The sequence below is a fragment of the Panthera leo genome, chromosome F3, assembly GCF_018350215.1.
Source record: "Panthera leo isolate Ple1 chromosome F3, P.leo_Ple1_pat1.1, whole genome shotgun sequence".
Classification (NCBI taxonomy): domain Eukaryota; kingdom Metazoa; phylum Chordata; class Mammalia; order Carnivora; family Felidae; genus Panthera; species Panthera leo.
This window is the reverse complement of record NC_056696.1, coordinates 9,359,294-9,379,920: the sequence shown is the minus strand read 5'-3', so window position 1 is coordinate 9,379,920 and position 20,627 is coordinate 9,359,294. Positions and strand designations below refer to the sequence as shown.

Genomic DNA, 20,627 nt, shown 5'->3' with positions numbered 1-20,627 from the left:
CTTTTCCCTTTCCTCTGTGAAGAGCAGGAAGGGAGTTTTCTCAGATCTTTGAATCTAGTCTGAATCTAGTAGAGATTCTGGAGGTAAAACTCACAAAAGTGTGGGGCCTGCCCCTAACACTGGCCTCCCCTGGAGTTGTCATTGTTAAGCTTGTCTACACTGAGCCTCTAGCAATTTGTCAATTAAAGCTCAAGATTTCTTACCCCAGCACTGGGTCCTGTAGAGGTTTCTGTTCCTGGGATTTTCCCTGGTCAGTTGTGATCTCCTGTAACCGCCTGTCTGCCTCTCCAGTTTTGAGGACTGACACTGGTTTGCCCTGAGACATCATTCCCTGATGGATCTAAAAATGGTTGTTGATTTTCAGCTTTTTCCTATTATGAGAATGGAAGTGACAACTTCCAAGGTCTTTGTATGCTGGACTGAAAGTCTTGATTCACTTTTTAAAACTATTATTGTTTTTTCTTATTATATGTTGGAAATCAAATAGCTATGTCCTGGGTTAGGAGATTATAGGAAATGAATTGCAAAGCAGAACACTGCTTTCTGGCCTTGCTGAAAACAGCAGCCACACTTTGCTTATCTAGTTAATGTGTATCTAGGGGTTAGGTCCTACCTATACTCATAAATTCCTTAGACCATGTTATCTCATGGAATATTTTATCCTGTCTTAACTTGTTTTTCTGCACACTTTCTATACGTTCTTACTGGCACGTAGCCAATACTGACATTGCGCAATGTTTCCCTGAATGTATGCTCAATAAATACGGGAGCCTGAGAGCTGCTCAGGGAGACATCCCTTGGCCTCCCTCTCACCTCTCTTGACTTGCATGGAGTCTTGAGTAATACTTTCTGCCGTCCTTGGCTTTGCTGGACAAAGCTGAAACCGAACCCACAACTATATATGTAAACACCCATTAGTTTCTAATTTTAATACAAATCAGAAAGAGAGACAGAGAGAGAGAGAGAGAGAGAGAGAGAGAAGACAAAATAAACAGAATTTCAACATTCAGAGAACACTACTGTTGATACTTGTGTATCTATCCTTTTCAGGGATTTCTCTATGCACACATCAGCCTGTCTATGTAACAGTCTGTGTATCTATCCATCCATTTTTCCAACTACCTACCTATCCACTTACTCCTCTGCAACAACCAAATAACTACCTCTGGGCCTAAGATGGTAAGACTGTATATAAAATAAATGGTTGTGGTATTATCCTTTAAAAAAAAATCTTTGCAAAGAGGTTAGAGAGGGAGAGAGCCAAAGCATAAGAGACTCTTAAAAATTGAGAGCAAACTGAGGGTTGATGGGGGGTGGGAGGGTGGGTGATGGGCATTGAGGAGGGCACCTTTTGGGATGTGCACTGGGAACCAGTTTGACAATACATTTCCTATTAAAAAAAATCTTTGCAAACTTGATAGGTAAAAAAAAGTAAGCATTTTTCATTGCATTTTAAACGTTTCTTTGATTTTTTTCTCACTGATTTACAAGTTCTATATTTATTAAAAGATCACTCTTTTGCTATATATAATATGGTGTCATTTACCTTGTTTTTCTCTTTTGTTTTTGTGGTGTGTATCACTTTTGAACCTAAACACAAAAAAGATTTAATTGATGGTTTTGAGTGATAAATAAGTCTGAAGGAACTCAAGTTGAACTCAAGTTGAATATAATGAGTTAGTGAAAATTATAAGTTGAATATCAAAATTATGGATGAAATGGTGGAGTATTAATCATATGGAAGGTAATTTATCATCAGCATATAATGAAGTCTCCTTCTCCCATGTAATGAAAGTTATAAAATATTGAGGATAGCAAAGTACAACTACCTTCAATGATATGAAAAAAAAACTCATATGAAAATGCTTAATACAAAAGAGTGCATGTTGATAGTGTCTATAAATTGATTATTTATATAAAGATTAAAAGTAGGCAAACATCTACATTGTATGGGAAGTTACTACTGGTAGAGAGAGTAATGACTGGAATGGTCACCAGTGGGGCTCTGGGATCCTCGTAATGTTTTTTGTTGTTGTTTTGTTTTTTGTTATTTTTTAAACTGGATGCTTGTTACATGGCTGTGTTCAGTTCGTGAAAATTCATTGATACTTATGCTTTATGCAGTTTTCTGTATGTATGTTATACTTTAATAAAAGTTTAAAAGATAACTGTCCCTTGACCTTATGCTAGGTTTCCCTACCCTTTTCCCAAGAAAATGTGCCATGTTGGTATCTCCAATAGCATATGTGTAGGAATATTTTTAATTATAGTCTTGTGCTTTATAGTTTGTGGTACAAATAATATTTCTTTTTAGTCTTGTCTTCAAAGTATAACTAGGCAACTGTGGGTTTTCAAGGTGAAGAGGAAGGGTGGCACACTATATATAGCCAACTCCACTTCTCAGGGCACACATCTGACTATGCCCAGAAGTAAAAGGGCCTATGTTCCCTAAATTACAGCTTTTTGGATTAACCCTCAAAGTCAGTGTTAATTAACTTGGTGGGGGGAATCCTTTCACCATGTATACGTATATCAAATCACCATGTTATACATTTTAAAATATCTTACAATTTTGTCAGTTATACCTCAGTAAAGCTGAAGAAATGTAAAAAAACAAACAAAACCAAACAAAACAAAAGTCAATTTAAAGGATGTAAGCTGGATCCACAGTTGTGGAGCACAAGTTTGGTTGGACCCAGAACACCACCACCATTGTGAAAGTCTCCACTAGACTTCCTTTATTTCCTCTATGATGATTTTATTTCAAGAACCTCATTGCTCCTTTCTATTATTGGACTTCAGGCAGAATCACCAAAATCTAACCAAATAGGTCTTAGCAACTCTGAATCTTATGGGACTTATGCAGATCTACCACCTCTTCCCCCAGACACCTTTAAACTTCATATTTTTTTAAAGTTTATTTATTTTGAAAGAGAGAGAGTGAGAACATGTGAATATACATGTGTGAGTAGAGGAGGGGCAGAGAGAGAGAGAGGGGGAGAGAGAGAATTCCAAACAGGCTCTGTGCTGCCAGTGCAGAACCAGATGCAGGGCTCAATCCCACCAACCGTGAGATCATGGCCTGAGTCAAAATCAAGAGTTGGATGCTTAACCAACTGAGCCACCCAGGCACCCCAAAACTTCACATTTTAATAAATTTACACACACATGCACACACACATGCTTCATAATACTGCTTCATACTGATTTATTTGAAGAAAAAATGTATAGGGAGCTTAAACAGATTTTCTGGAATTATGGGACTATATATAAGGAAGAAGAAAGAAAAGAAAACTTCTAAATAAATTACTAATTTTCTTTGACTCTGTTGCTTCCCACAGACAAACAGTTCCTGCCTCAGAGCCTCAATTGTTACCCTTAACATAATGAGCTTCAAAATTAATTTGATGGCCCTAAAATATCCCTTAAACTATGTCACAAATCTACAACTATAGACATTTCCATCTGGATGTTATGTTGTCATACTCAGCATGCCCTAAAACAAACTCAGCATTCCAAATCTGCACCTAACTTTTAGAAAAATCCTTTGCATATTTCATATTTCCCCGATCTCTCAATTACTTGGTTTGAGATTTCAAATTAAGTTGTATCCTACAAAATGCTACATTGAAGCACTGAAGACACACTCTTTGCTCCGAAGACCATGGTCTGACAAATATAAGACAAGTATTCTGAAGTTAGTGTCAATGAAACCATTAAAAATGCTAATATGCGACCAGAAGTCCTAGCCAGAGTAATCAGGCAAGAAAAATAAATAAAAGGTATCCAAATCAGAGAAAAAGAAATAGAATTACCTCTGTTTGGAAATGACATGATTATATATAAAAATTCCTAAAGAGTCTACCAAAAAAACCTGTTAGATTTAATCAACAAATTCAGTAAATTTGTAGGATAAAAGTCAACATACAAAATCAGTACTGTTTCCATACACTAACAAAGAATTATTTTAAAAAGAAATAAAGAAAACGATACTATTTACAATAGCATCAAGCACAATAAAATCCTTAGGCATAAATTTAACCAAGGAGGTAAAATACCTGTACACTGAATACACAAATAAATGGAAAGATATTCTGTGCTCATGGCCTGGAAGAATTAACGTTGTTAAAATGTCCATACTACCTAAAGCTATCTGTAGGTTCAATGCAATTCCTATCAATATTCCAATAGCATTTTTATAGAAATAGAAAAAAAAATCCTAAAATTCATATGGAGCACAAAAGACACCAAATACCCAAAGTAATACTGAGAAATAAGTACAAATCTGGAGGCATTACACTCCCCAATATCAAATGATATTACATAGCTACAGTAATCAAGAGAGTATGCAATGGAAATAAAAAAAATGACATACCTACCAATGGAACAAAATCAAGTCTAGAAATAAACCCATGCATGTATGATCAACTTAATATTTGACAAAGGAGAATAGATACTCAAAGGAGGAAAGATAGTTTCTTCAATAAATAGTGCTGGGAAAATGGATATTCACATGAAAAAGAATGAAACTAGACCGGTATCTTAGCCACACAAAAATTAACTTAAAATGGACAATATGTTAAAAAAAATAACTTGAAATGGATAAAGGCTTAAATGTAAGGCCTGAAACCATAAAACTTCTAGAAGTAAATATAGGGGGTGGGGCATCTGGGTGGCTCAATTGTTTAGGGTATCAACTTTACTCAGGTCATGATCTCAAGCTCTATGCTGATGGCTCAGAACCTGGAGCCTCCTTCAGATTCTGTGTCTCCTTCTCTCTCTGCCCCTCCCCAGCTTGCACTATCTGTTTCTCTCTCTCAAAAATATATTAACATTAAAAAAAAATAGGGGAAAACTCCTTCCATGGGTCTTAGCAATGATTTTTTGGTTATGATACCTAAAACACAAGCAGCAAAACAGAAAATCAACAAGTGGGACTACATCAAATTAAAAAACTTCTGCACATCAAAATAAACATTCAACAAATGAAAGACAATCTATAGAATGGGAGAAAATATTTGCAGGCCATATACTGGATGAGAAGTTAATATCCAAAATATAGAAAGAACTCATACAACTCAATAACAAAACAATAAATTGAATTTAAAATTAGGAGAGGATCTGAATAGACATGTTTTTTTCCAAAGATGCCTAATGACTAACAGATACATGAAAAGATGCTCAACATCACTAATCATATGGGAAATGCAAATAAAAATCACAATGACATATCACCTCCTATCTATTAGAAAGGTTAGTATCAAAAACACAGGAGAGAAAAAGTGCTAGAGAGGATGTGCAGAAAAGGAATCCTCATGCACTGTTGGTGGGAATGCAAACTGGTGCAGCCACTGTGGAAAACATTATGGAGGTTCCTCATAAAATTAAAAATAGAACTACCATATGATCTACCAACTTCACTTCTGATGTATTTCTAAATGAAAAGAAATTACTATCCTGAAATTACTATCTGCATCCCCGTGTTCATTGTAGCATTATTTATAATAGGAAGATATGGAAATAACCTAAGTGTTGATCAACACATGAATGAATAAAGAAAATGTGGCATGTGTTACACACACATACACACACACTGAAATATTATTCAGCCGTAAAAAGAAGGAAATCCTGCCATTTATGACAACATGGATGAAACTTGAGGACATTATGCCAAGTGAAACAAGTAATGGAGAAAGACAAATCCTGTATGATCACTTATATGTAGAATCTAAAAAAATATAACAGATGCATTGACACAGAGAACAGATTAGTGGTTGCCAGAGGCATGGAGTGTGTGTATGAAGGAAATGGGTAAAAGTGGTCAAAAGGTAGAAATTTCCAGTATAAGATAAATAAGTCCCAGGAATATAATGTCAGCATGGTGACTATAGTTAAATATGTATATTTTAAAAAGTGCTGAGAAAGTAAATGTTAAAAGTTCTCATCACACACACAAAATTGTAACTATGTGAGGTGATGGATGTGGTAATCATTTTGCTACATACACATATATCAAATGATTATGTTGTATATCTTAAGCTTATTCTATAGTACGTGTCAATTATACCTCCGTAAATGGAAAAATTAATTTATAAATGGTAATATATGTAAGAATAAGCCATTGCATGTAGAAGCTATAGGTAAATAATAACTATTTTCACTATTTTGTGATGAAGATTTGTTCAATTTAAAATCAGGAAGAATTAAGATTATTATTTTTATTTTGAACTTTTAATGAAGTACATTTCCATTTTCTGTACTTAAGTATTTTTATTCTGTAAGCCTTTTTTGAAGTACATGGCATGAATCAATCCCAAACTAACAGATTTGGGAAGCAAAGAAGTTGATCTAATTCTTTTTTGTTTGTTTGTTTGTTTGTTTGTTTGGAGATGGGGGGGAGGGGGGAAGGATGCAGAGAGGGAAGGAGAGAAAGAAATCCCAAGCACTCTCAGTGTGGAACCAATGTGAGACTTGAACTCATGAACCATGAGCTCACGACCTGAGCCAAAAACAAGAATGGGATGCCTAACTGACTGAGCCCCAAGGTGCCCCAAGTTGAACTAACTCCTGATACTTCATGCTGGAAGGACCACTAAAAATTACTAATCTCACTATACAAAGGAGAAAAGGAGAAAATTGCCTTTTCTCCACCATATTTCTGGCGAATGAATTTCAAAGTATACTTGAATTAATCATTCCTATCATTTAAGGTTGGCAATGATATTTAGTTAAGTATTAATGAAGTTTTTACATTGAGATTTTATTTTCCAGTTGTTTCCACATTGGTCATACAGAATCCAAATGGGGTAAAAGAATAAGCCTCATTCCAACTCCACCTAATCAAATTTCCAAAATATGAAGACAACTTTCTTGGGTTTTCTTATCCTTAAGGCCACTAATCTCTCTAATAATTTCACAATTAATTTTTCTTTTTTTTCTTTATTTAAAAAAAAATTAATGTTTTTATTTATTTTTGAGACAGAGAGAGACAGAGCATGAGCAGGGGAGGGGCAGAGAGAGAGGGAGACACAGAATCCAAAGCAGACTCCAGGTTCTGAGCTGTCAGCACAGAGCCTGACGCGGGGCTTGAACTCACGGATTGTAAGATCATGACCCAAGCTGAAGTCGGACGCTTAACCGACTGAGCTACCCAGGTGCCCCACAATTATTTTTTTCTCATTTTTGACTTTGCCCCTTTAACATTCACCTCAACTAGAGCTCAGCCACATTTTTTTTTTAAGTATGGTTTCTAGAGCTAGGCACAAAACTCTAAAATTGAGTTCCTCAGCACTGTGACAAGGGTAATTTTTACTTCAATTGAATTAGTTCCTAAAATTCTATTAATACAGACTAAGAATATGTTGGCCCTTGAAAGGGCTTCATTAAAATGTTGAAACATTAAATACAAAAATTAACATAAATCCCAAATTATTTGACATTTACTACAATTTAGTGTATTTCTCCAATTATATTCTTGAGTAGTTAGTTTTTGACAATTCTATGTGGAATCCCTGAAAACTGAAGAGTCCTTCTTGGGGTTAATGACTTTACTTTTCTGGAGTAAATATAAGCATGCTCAGAGAAGCTAAATTTATTTCATAATGGTATTAAGTGAAATAGAAAGATTACATGTTAAGAGGCCTCACGGTTTTTTAAAAAGTAAAATCATATTACATATATTTTCTATATATTCTTCAAGTAGAAATTTATGTAATATAATATTTTAAATTAATTTTTAAAGTATACTTTAAAGACTCTGAGCTGCTGAGATTTCCCTTTCTCCACTACATTTCTAGCTACTGGCTTCCAACCCATTTTTGATTAAGTAAATGCCAGAGTAAAACCAGATCAAATCAAAGCAAACCAAACAATGCAATGTGGCAGATACTTGAATTAATAAAATCTTCATGAGGATTAACTGTTCTCTGTTATATTTTTTATTGAATGTTTAATGGTAGGATTTTACAAGAAGAGACAAAATGAAAAAAAAACAACAACAAATAATGCTATTAAAATAACTCCATTTCTGGTTTTTGAAAACAGAGATATTTTCTATATTGATGAAGCTAAAATCAATCCAGGAAAATGTAATTATGTGACTTAAAGGTCTTTCAATTAGGTTGTATTATAAACCAGTGAAATTTGAGTAGAGTTTTTTTTTTTTTTTTTTATTCTAATGGGAATATCGATCTCTAGACTTTTAAGACTTATAGTGGTCAGTTAATATTTTTATAATTAGTCTTTTTGAAACCAAAATAAAAACAAGGGCATTCTTTGTGATCTTTTTAATGTACTAGTAATTTATGTGAACTAGATTTATCAATATATTTATAAAAATTTTAGATTGTTCTTGAAATAGTAATAAGTTACACAAGACTATTCTATATGAATATAGGAGATAGTACTTACTGGAGAAACACTACTGCAACTAGCCCTTTACATTTCATATTGTATAACAACACCTGACCACGGTGTTCCCTACATGGTAGCTGGGTGCCCCTAGATCAGGGATATGTGGCCTACAGTGTTTTAAAGATGGCTTTAACTTCGGGCTCTTGAAAACAGTAAAATGAATGAAAAAAGAATATTCAAAAACCAGAAGTAAAATATACTAGTAAAATATTCCTATAACAAGACACCTATAAATATAGCCATATCACACATGCAATATTGCTAACTTTTTATCCCCTCTTTTTTTCAGAATGGAGGCATGCAGTGAGCATCTCACTCTTGCTGCAGCTGCTTTCTTTGACTGGAGCCACTCTACTCCCCTGTTGCTCCCCTTCCTTTGTGAATCAGACTATGGAGTAGAAAATAGTTGGTTCAGGCCACTACTAGCCTTGTGTACATGGGCAAGTCATATAAATCCCATGACCATCTGTATTTTCCCCACAGAAAACAAATGTGCAGTCATGCCTGTCTTAAAGGGTTCGTGACTATGTTCATAAAATGCTTCCACTGGATGTGAATTTTAGGAATCAAGGACTATGTTTTAATCAACATTTCATGCAGTACAATGCCTGGCACATGTTGATACAGAGTAAGTAGTATTCTTTTTTTTTTTTTTTTTTTTTTAATTTTTTTTTTTTAATGTTTATTTATTTTTGAGACAGAGGGAGACAGAGCATGAACGGGGGAGAGGCAGAGAGAGAAGGAGACACAGAATCGGAAGCAGGCTCCAGGCTCTGAGCCATCAGCCCAGAGCCCGATGCGGGGCTCGAACTCACGGACCGCGAGATCGTGACCTGAGCTGAAGTCGGATGCTTAACCGACTGAGCCACCCAGGCGCCCCAGTAAGTAGTATTCTTACATGATGCTGCACATGGTAGGAAGGGTGGCATGCTGTGGTATTCTGTGTTTCATGGGGTTCATATATGGCTTTTGAAGGAAAAAGTGATTAGTCATTGTGTTGGCATGTGTCTACAGGACTGATCCATTTACCTAAAAAAGTTGGGGACAAAGGCTATCCTTCAGACGTTTCAAAAAGTAAGTTTTAGAGGTGAACAGAGAATAATCCCTTTGAAGAGAAGAGTCAACACAATCAGATCATTCCAGATATATTAGTTGATAAACACCAAGGAAGGTCATGTTATAATTCTATTGCCTAAACCTAAGAGATATATTTCAAGTTCGAAAATAATAGCCTAAATAAAATGAAAAGTGTAGGAATGATACTAAGGAGAGATCCCACAGATTAGCTTCCTCAACATTTGCAACTGCTGTCATCAGCACCTACACGTTGAATAAAGGAAATGAATTATATATATACAGGGTGGTTTCTCCCTCTGGGTGCTCCTTAGGATGATTTTCTAATTGGAAGCCTAGTAAGGGGTGCAGCAGGCGACCCCTTGGAAAGCATTCATATGTGTTCCTTGCTGCAGGGAGACACAGAGGACTGAAGCATGACTCACACTAGACAGAGCAGAAACAACTGTGTACAAGTTCTGTCTCCAACACGGCCACACAGAGGGCCAAGGACCATGGAATAAGTCCTCATGAGCAACCCTCTTGAGTTGACAGGAGGATGCAGGCCATGAAAGCTGAACAAGGCTAGCGATGGGCCACCAGATGTCCAGGGGCATAAAGTGGATAAACACAGAAACATAATGTGTTGACTGGTTTCCAAAGACAGCTTAAACCAAACAAATAAGCAAGCAAAATCCTACTTCATATTCTTTCCATTCTTATGCATGTAACCTTATAATCCTTTTTCACCATGAGTAACAAAACTCAAACTGAATATTGAGCAAAGAAGCCAGTTAATTCTCAATTCTAATCTTCTAGAAATTCAAAGAGAGAAAAATTCAATATAGAATTTAACAATTGCATTGTTATCTGAAATTGAAATATATATATATATATATATATATGTAAATCTTTGGAAAGCAGATCTATTTTGGTCTGGTCCTGAAGGAAGCTGAGAGGAAAATTTTAAAATATTCTCATCAATCTTGATTTGTCTCATGCTGTGATCCTGATATTTATTCTAATAATACTTCCAGAAATATTATTCTCTAATGTCTTGCCTGCTTGTGTTTAAAGAAATATATAGAAAACAAAGACATACTATTAAAATATAAAGAAATATATGAGATCAGACATGTTTTCTTGTGAATGCCCATAACCAGTGTTGAATTCCTTACAGTTTTGTGGCATTAATCAAGGACATTCATTATTTGTCACTCTGGGTCACACAGCTTATGTAAGACTGCTTTGTTGAAATCTTTTTTCTTTCAAGGGTATAAAAGTATCAGGTACCTCAAATTCCAAGAGTGATGTCATATTGGGAAAATGCACAACTTTATAAATTAAGCGTGACACTACTGAATTCTGGTCATCGTACACGAGAGTGGCAATCTTCCCTTAATGAAATCATCAAGATTTGTGGAAGAGTGATGGGGTTACCTCATTCTTCCCTCACTTTCTCAGGCATCCTTCACTTTCCAAAGGCTCAGATTATGAACTGGAGATAAGGTGTGCACTCATGCTTACCACAGGTCTATGAACATCCCAGAATGCTCTCTCTTGGCTATCGAGGATCTTCCTTTCAATCTTGTCTCTCTTCTTGTCCACTCTGTCAACATGGTAACAATGGATAATAAGTGATATTAATTGTAGCACCTCTCTGGACAAAAGGCCGCAACTTGAACAAATTTTCCAAAAGACTCACAAGGACTCACTTTGCTTGTGCTTCTGCTTGCATGAAAATGAACTCCCACTTCCGGGCAAATGCTCTCTGCAGCCTGGCCAGGCTCTCCTGAAAAATACACCACAGGTGAAGACTTTCTGGTGCTCATGATCACTACTCCCTTCTCATTTATCTACCGTATGAATTTGTCAAGAAAATATAGTCTCTAAAGTAGTAAGTGTACTCCAGTTCTGAATGATGAGTCATGCTCACTGAATATAACTCATCCTCATATTAACAGAGGAAACAGGGAAACCTATCACAAATATTAATGTTTATGAATAATTGACTTGAGAGAATACAAGTAAACATCTAAAATACTAAAATTACTTTGTATATAAAAAGTGCTCAGTACTAACCTATTGGAGTTTTCTGTGCCCATTTTAGTGAGGAACAGAAAAGCAATGCATTTTTACTATTGATTCAGTCAATCCATCCAGTTCCTGACAAGAATGTAAACCCTCAGAAGACTACTACCATTTCTAGTCAATGCTTCAAAGTCAGTAAATCACAACATAGCAATTGTCGGAACAAATTACATCAGATTAATTTTACCTGCTGATGGTGACCAACCTGAAGGTTCTGCAAAAACCATTTACCCAAAGTAAATGTTCTTTACTTCTCTAAGTTTGGATGTCTTTACTATATGCAGGACACATCTCACATTCTCACACTTGAGTTTAGCAAGTAAGACATACTCCTCCCTTCTCCCATGAATTTGTGTGTGTAGAAGTTCACCGTCTCCAAGGAAGCAAGCAAGTCAGGCATTTAGGCCATTATGATGCTCGATCCCTGGGAATCTGGTCCTTAAAATCCAGGCATGTAGAAAGTCAACAGAATTCCCAGAAATGACCATAGGCCTTATTCCTGTTCATTTTATGACATTCTTTGCCAGAAAGTCCTTAGTACTTACAGCTTCATAGTCAGCTAGTTCCAGCCTTGCCTTGTTTTGCATTGTTCTCTTGCAGAGATAAACCGCTAAAAGGAAAAAAAAATTAATTACATCTTCCCTGCTTGTTAACATGAAGGCACTTACTGAAAATAAAAGATAGTGTTATAAATCAAGACATCTCGGTCTTTGCCATTTTTTTCCACTCATCATTTTCAATGATTTATTTTTTTGACAAAAATAAAGAAGGTATGATATTTTTACTGAAATTCAAACATAATGGTATTTATAAGAAAAAAGATGTTCATGGGGAGTGGCTCAGTTGGTTAAGTGTCCGACTTCAACTCAGGTCATGGTGTCATGGTTCGTGGGTTCAAGCCCCATGTTGGGATCTGTGCTGACAGCTCAGAGTCTGGAGCCTGCTTTGGATCTGTGTCTCCCTCTTTCTCTGCCCCTCCCCTGCTCACACTCTGTTTCTCTCTCAAAAATAAATAATAAACATAAAAAAATTTAAATTCATTCAAAAGACATAGGATATCAGAATGGATAAAAAAACAAGACCCATCTATTAGCTGTCTAAAAGAGACTCATTTTAGACCTGAGGACACTTCCAGACTGAAAGTGAGGGGATGGAGAACAATATATTATGCTCCTGGAAGTCAAAAGAAAGCTTGAATAGCCATACTTATATCAGACAAACTAGACTTTAAATTAAAGGTTGTAACAAGAGTTGAAGAAGGGCATTATATAATAATTACAGGGTCTATCCATCAGGAAGTGCTAACAATTATAAATGTCTATGCACCGAATTCGGAAGCACCCCAATATTTAAAACAAACACAAACACAAGCAATCTTATCCATAAGAATGTGATAATTGCAGGGACTTTAATAATCCACTTACAACAATGGATAGATCATCTAGACAGAGAATCAGTAAAGAAACAATGGCCCTGAATGATACATTAGACTAGATGGACTTGACAGATATATTTAGAACTCTACATCCCAAAGCAGCAGAATACACTTTCTTCTCGAGTGCATATGGAACATTCTCCAAGATAGATCACATACTGGGCCACAAAACAGTCCTCAATAAATATAAAAGAACTGAGATCATACCATGCACACTTACAGATCACAATGCTATGAAAATTGAAATCAACCACAGGAAAAAGTCTGGAAAACCTCCAAAAGCATGGAGGTTAAAGAACATCCCACTAAAGAACTAATGGGTCAACCAGACAAGTAGAGAAGAAATTAAAAGACATATGGAAACAAATGAAAATGAAAATACAACAATCCAAACCCTCTGGGATGCAGCAAAGGCAGTCCTAAGAGGAAAATACATTGCAATCCAGGCCTATCTCAAGAAACAAGAAAAATCCCCAATACAAAATCTAACAGCACTCCTAAAGGAACTAGAAGCAGAAGAGCAAAGAAACCCCAAACCCAGCAGAAGAGAAATAAAGATCAGAGTAGAAATAAACAATATAGAATCCAAAAACAAACAAACAAACACAGATCAATAAAGCAAAGAGTTAGTTTTTTGAAAAACTAAACAAAATTGATAAACCTCTAGACAGGCTTCTCAAAAAGAAAAGGGAAAGGACACAAACAGATAAAATCACAAATGAAAATGGATTTATTACAACCAATCCCTCATAAATACAAGCAATTATCAAGGAATACTATGAAAAATTATATGCCAAAAAACTGGACAACCTGGAAGAAATGGACAAATTCCTAAACAACCACACACTACCAAAAGTCAAACAGGAAGAAATAGAAAATTTGAACAGACCCATAACTAATGAAGAAATTGAATCAGTCATCAAAAATCTCCCAACAAATAAGAGTCCTGGACCAGATGGCTTCCTTGGGAATTTCTACTAGACATTTAAAGAAGAGTTAATACCTATTCTTCTCAAGCTGTTTCAAAAAATAGAAATGGAAGGAAAACTTCCAGAATCATTCTATGAATTTAGCATTACTTTGATTCCCAAAGCAGACAGAAACCCAACCAAAAAAAAAAAAAAAAAAAAAAAGAAAAAAAAAAGGCCAATATCCCTGATGAATATGGATGCAAAAATTCTCAACAAGACACTAGTGAATCGAATTCAACAGCATATAAAAAGAATTATTCACCATGATCCAGTGGGATTCACTCCTGGGCTGCAGGGCTGGTTCAATATTTGCAAATAAATCAATGTGATACACCACATTAATAAAAGATAAGAACCATATGATCCTGTCAATAGATGCAGAAAAAGTATTTGACAAAATACAGCATCCTTTCTTGATGAAAACCCTCAAGAAGGTCAGGATAGAAGGAACATACTTAAACATCATAGAAGCCATTTATAAAAAGCTCGTAGCTAATACCATCCTCAATGGGGAAAACTGAAAGTTTTCTCCCTGCAATCAGGAACACGACAGGGATGTCCACTGTCTCACCACTGTTGTTTAACATAGTGCTGGAAGTCCTAGAATCAGTAATCAGACAACAAAAGGAAATCAAAAGCATCAAAATTGGCAAAGATGAAGTCAAACTTTCACTTTTTGCAGACGACATGATATTATACATGGAAAACCCGAAAGACTCCACCAAAAGTCTGCTAGAACTGATACTTGAATTCAGCATAGTCGCAGGGTACAATTAATGTACACAAACTGGCTGCATTTTTATACACCAATAATGAAGCAACAGAAAGAGAAATAAAGAAACAGATCTCCTTCACAATTGCACCAAGAACCATAAAATACCTAGGAATAAACCTAACCAAAGATGTAAAAGATCTATATACTGAAAACTATAGAAAGCTCATGAAGGAAATTGAAGAAGATAGAAATGGAAAAACATACCATGCTCATGGATTGGAAGAATAATATTGTTAAAACGTCAATACTACCCAAAGCAATCTACACATTCAATGCAATCCCAATCAAAATTGCACCCATATTGTTCTCAAAGCTACAACAAAGAATCCTAAAATTTGTATGGAACCACAAAAGGCCCTGAATAGCCCAAGTAATATTGAAGAAGAAAACCAAAGCACGAGGCATCACAATCCTAGACTTTAGCCTCTACTACAAAGCTGTAATCATCAAAACAGTATGCGATTGTCACAAAAACAGACACATAGACCAATGGAATAGAATAGAGAACCCAGAATGGGACCCACAAATGTATGGCCGACTAATCTTTGACAAAGCAAGAAAGTACCCAATGGAAAAAAGACAGTCTCTTTAACAAATGGTGCTGGGAGAACTGGACAGCAATATGCAGAAGAATGAAACTAGACCACTTTCTTACACCATCCACAAAAAATAAACTCAAAATGGAGGAAGGACTTGAATGCGAGACAGGAAACCATCAAAATCCTAGAGGAGAAAGCAGGAAAAAAACCTCTCTGACCTCAGCTGCAGCAATTTCTTACTCGACACATCTCTAAAGGCAAGGGAATTAAAAGCAAAAATGAACTATTGTGTCCTCATCAAAATAAAAAGTTTCTGCACTGCAAAGGAAACAATGAACAAAACTAAAAGGCAACCGACAGAATGGGAAAAGATATTTGCAAATGACATAATGGATAAAGGGCTAGTATCTAAAATCTATAAAGATCTCACCAAACTCCACACCCGAAAAACAAATAATCCAGTGAAGAAATGGGCAGAAGTCACGAATAGACACTTTTCCAAAGCACACATCCAGATGGCCAACAGACACATGAAAAGTTGCTCAACATCACTCATCACCAGGGAAATACAAATCAAAACCACACTGAGATAGCACCTCACACTGGTCAGAGTAGCTAAAATGAACAAATCAGGAGACTATAGATGCTGGAGAGGATGTGGAGAAACGGGAACCCTCTTGCACTGTTGGTGGGAATGCAAACTGGTGCAGCCACTCTGGAAAACAGTGTGGAGGTTCTTTAAAAAATTAAAAATAGACCTACCCTATGATCCAGCAATAGCACTGCTAGGGATTTACCCAAGGGATATGGGAATGCTGATGCATAGGGGCACATGTACTCCGATGTTAATAGCAGTCCTTTCAACAGTAGCCAAATTATGGAAAGAGCCTAAATGTCCAGCAACTGATGAATGCATAAGGAAGATGTGGTTTATATATATAATGGAATACTACTTGGCAATGAGAAAGAATAAAATCTGGCCATTTTCAGCAACGTGGATGGGACTGGAGGGCATTATGCTAAGTGAAATAAGTCAGGCAGAGAAAGACAGATACCATATGTTTTCACTCATATGTGGATCCTGAGAAACTTAACAGAAGACCATGGGGGGGGGGAGGGGGAAAAAGTTACAGAGAGGGAGGGAGGAAAACCATAAGAGACTCTTGGATACTGAGAACAAACCGAGGGTTGATGGGGGTTGGGGGAGAAGGGAAAGTGGGTGATGGGCAGGGAGGAGGGCACTTGTTGGGATGAGCACTGGGTATTTTATGGAAACCAATTTGACAATGAATTATATTTTTAAAAATTAAAAAAAGGAAAAAAATATATGTTTAGAAATTTTCTTTATTTTTATTAAATAAGAGGGAAAATAAAGCCTTTTAAATAACACATCAAATGAGCTTTAACATCTAGAGACACAGATAACACCATTTTTTTAAAAGGAACTGCATGAAGAAGGAATCATTATTGGCACATTTGATTATTTCCATAATCTTCTGTCAACTGAAAGAATCTCTTATTGTAAACTGAAGGCTTCTTGGCATCTCCTTTACTACATTTCAGAATCATCAGCTGTTTTTCCACTAGGAGAGAGAAAGCTGTAACATCTTCCCTAACTACAATATGATGACTTTTTAATTCCATTTTTCTGAGGACTCCGTGTCCTTGCTGCCAGGGGAAGCCCACCTGGGCAACAGATTTACAGGATGGGTGCCAGAGGGAGTGCGGAGGTCACAGCAGCTCTGTCACTGACAAATAATGTTCCTTAAGTTATTTCAGGATTATTAGCAACTCTTATGATACCATCAAGACAATCAGAGCCCTCTGGTACAGTCCTGATTTCCAGGACATTTTTTGCCATTTTCCATAACATATGATATTTGAATCTCACGAAATTCAAGATAAACTCTATATATGGTAAGTGCTGAATAGATCTGCTGGATGAAGAGTGTAAATTTCACTTTTTTGTAAGGTTAGTTCTGGAGGTGCTTTTATAATTCCCACCATTGCACTAAGCTATGCCACCCTCAGTTTTCGATAATGAAGTTTCGATACCACTGAGGAAATTATCTTACACAGAAAATCTGAGATCTCTGCAAACACTGGTGTTGTGTCTTCAATTTCTGCTCTCTAAAGCTTCTTTTATGAAGGGCCAGGCAAAGGAGAAAGCCAACTACGGCCCAATGTTAACATTACTACAGACACGTAAGAACCCAGGAGATGATTTGAGAGCATATCTTTGTATAAGCAACCATGGGAATTTTATTTTTCCATTAGTATTACTAGTAGTAGTAATTTTCAAAATTTCTGATTCTCAAAATTAGTAAAAGACAACCTTCAAAAACAAAAATGACATGATGCATTCATTTTCTAATTAGCCATAGTTCATGCTCACTCTTGAAGAAACTCTTACTGACAGGGCAGATTTTTTTTATTTTTTATCTTTTTATTTTTTTAATGTGAAATTTATTGTCAAATTGGTTTCCATACAACACCCAGTGCTCATCCCAACAGGTGCCCTCCTCAATACACTGATCTTAACAAAATATCTAACATGTTCTCAGCAGCTGGTGAAAGAGATTGTAGTGTATGTGCAATACCCCTGAGAATGTCTCTTCTTGAGAGAAAGACAAAAATCTTCCTAAATATCTAAATTAAATAATTTCAGCTTTCCCATAGAATTACCTTTAACCAAATTTCAAGCCTGAACTACCAGCTCCATGGGTTTGTCCTCCTGCACCAGCCTCTACTTGCTTCATTTATTCCAGTCATCTAATCTTTGCTCTTTTCAAAATCAGACCCCCTCTGGGAAACATATTTCTACCCTCATTAGGTAAACTAATAAATAAAAGCAGGAGCAGGGTGATTTTTTTAGATGCCTGTTCACTAAGAAGTTATGCATCCTTTAATATAGTTGTCCTTCAATGCAGTTTTCTTTAATTCTCTAGGAAACAAAGTGGAGGCGTGGACAGGCAGAACTAGGTAAATAGTAGCTGTTCCATATGTATTTGTTAAATAGGGTCTTTTCCAAAGGAGTTATTTGGAAGTCAAATCTAAAGTGATTTCTACGGGTCTTTTTTTGTAAAAAGGAAGAAGGAAAAAGTCTGGGTTAGCAAGTGGGGAACATTCTGGATACTGTTAAAGATACTGCAAATACAGTTGGGACTGAAAGGGCCCAAACCTCACTGAACTAGTCTAGATACAGGACAGTATGTGGACAGGTAGAGATGATCCTTCCATTCTTTATCAGCAGAGGGTGTCAGCATTGAATAGGATGCAGATGAGAAGGGGCTTCTTAGATGAAAGAGGGTTTCAATTCTTATTTACAGTTTATTGGAGATTTTAAAAATGAGAGTAGTTATGCATCATCAAAACTATGGCTCAGGTCAAGTGTTTTTGTACTAACCCTTAATCATTTAGGGCACCAGAGTGCTCCAGAGGGTACTATATATGGACATAGGCCCAAGTGCAAGTATGAATATTCCTTAACAGAACCCTTGAGTTTTTTTCTGCAGTGCCAACATATTGAAAACAACTTTAAAAAATCATTTTCCTGGGTTATTTTTAAATGTTTTCCATTATTGAGAATTTAATTTAAATTTCAAGTTTAAATATATCTCTCTGCAGTAATTTTCGACTAGAGAAGACAGTTTTGAGGACTTAGGCTCAAACAAACAAGAAATTTAATAGAAGGATATGCCACTAAGTGGAAGAAAGTTCGAGAAGGCTTAACGTACCACTTTGGCTAAAATGGCCACATAGTAAATGCATAGAATGTGGCCTGAATATGCCTTAGGTGTAAAAGTTTCTGGATCACACATCTACTGAACATAGAGTGAATGCTGGCATTAGTTTTTTCCATTTAATTTCATAAAGCTCTCCAAGGTGGAATACTCTGTTGAACAAAAACCGATGTCTATGACAAAAGTGTTCAGAGCTATATCACAGAGGTCTGTGAGAAAATCATGAAGGTACCAATATGTAAACATTAAAAGAACATAAGTATATAATATAATTCATGAAGACTAGAAATATAATTGCCACATAAATATTTGAAAAATATCCCACTTGCAACCAAAGTCATACAAATGTAACATATACCGCCATAATGAAACTGTTTATCTTTTCAAGTTTATTTGTGTGAACAAATCCTTCCACAGTCCCTGAATGAAAACTCAAGCAGTATCTACACTCTTGCTTGTCACTCAGGTAATTTAGAGTCCCAACTTATAAACAAGAATGTCTATCCTGAGTAACTGTCAAACATTCATGTCTGGTTTAAAGCCTTGAGGTCTGCCCCTCTCCCCCAGGTTCTGTGAGTAAGAGAAGCATGATTGTCTTCTTTGTCTTCCTTGTTCTTCTGTGTCCCTGCCAAGTATTGCTGACCAGGGCTTCTAAGCCTTCTGGAGTTGGAGGATAAGGAGGAAGGGGAACAAAGGAGGGTGCTGCCATTCTTACTCAACTGATGCCAGTGTGGTGATCTAGTGTTGTCATTCTCTGGACTGGGCAGAGGTTTAAAGCTGATTATGTTTCTCATGTTACTTAGTAGGATGCTTTGGAGAAAACCCATCCCACCATTGCCGGGGATCTCTCACCTGTAGCCATTGTTGGGGCTGATCACTGCCACAGCCCTTGGACTGTACCTCTGGCCTCTCTCTCCAGTGTGTTTGCCTGTCCAGGCTGTTCCCTAGGACAGGACCATCTCTCACATACAGCTTAGATTACACATGCACTCTTTGCCACAGAACATAGCCACCTGCCTTTCAATTCCTCCATCCATAACAAGATAGCCTGTCCCTTGCCCTTTGTAATTCCAAGGCCTGGAATTCGTGATCCATTGTGTCCCAGAAGTAGATGACTCCTGTCAAGTATTCTCAGAAACCCCTTGAAATCTTTGTCACTGGACTTGAGGTGAGGTGCATTCCCCATTCATTCCTCCCACTTGGGGCTGATGGGACCAATGACTTCTGATGACCTAACGGCTACAAAACTAGTCTTTAAGCCAACATCTTATCCTTGAATACACTCAATGTGAGCTGACAGTAGCTAGTGTGACAATTTGTATGTCAGTGTAGCGGAGCACTTTCACACCTGGTCTTGATCCATTTAACACTTTGGCTGAATTTCCATTTTGTAACACCCAGTTACAAAAATCACTTTCCACTCATCAGAAGAGCAGAGATGTTACAGGGTGGCAATAACCCATTCTGGCCACAGAGCAGTGGAACAACACTGTGGGTGGGCATGTGAACAGCAAAGATGTCTTTGGGGAAAAGATTTTGACAATGAGTAACAAAGCCTTGAAACATTCACGGCCATTGTTCCCGTACTTGCTCTTCTGAGAATATAAC

At 36.6% G+C, this 20,627-nt stretch overlaps 1 protein-coding gene across 9 annotated transcripts in view; it reads right to left on the bottom strand.

Moving 5' to 3' along the window:
* RGS7 (regulator of G protein signaling 7) overlaps positions 1-20,627 on the bottom strand; it is a 515,497-nt gene that overhangs the window by 72,518 nt on the left and 422,352 nt on the right. For all 9 annotated transcript variants that reach the window (XM_042925199.1, XM_042925201.1, XM_042925206.1 and 6 more), the window contains 3 exons: positions 12,102-12,166; positions 11,181-11,257; positions 10,993-11,074 (listed from right to left, as the gene is read on the bottom strand). In XM_042925199.1, the coding sequence (XP_042781133.1) occupies positions 10,993-11,074; positions 11,181-11,257; positions 12,102-12,166 (224 nt within the window). The remainder of the gene's footprint in view (positions 1-10,992; positions 11,075-11,180; positions 11,258-12,101; positions 12,167-20,627) is intronic.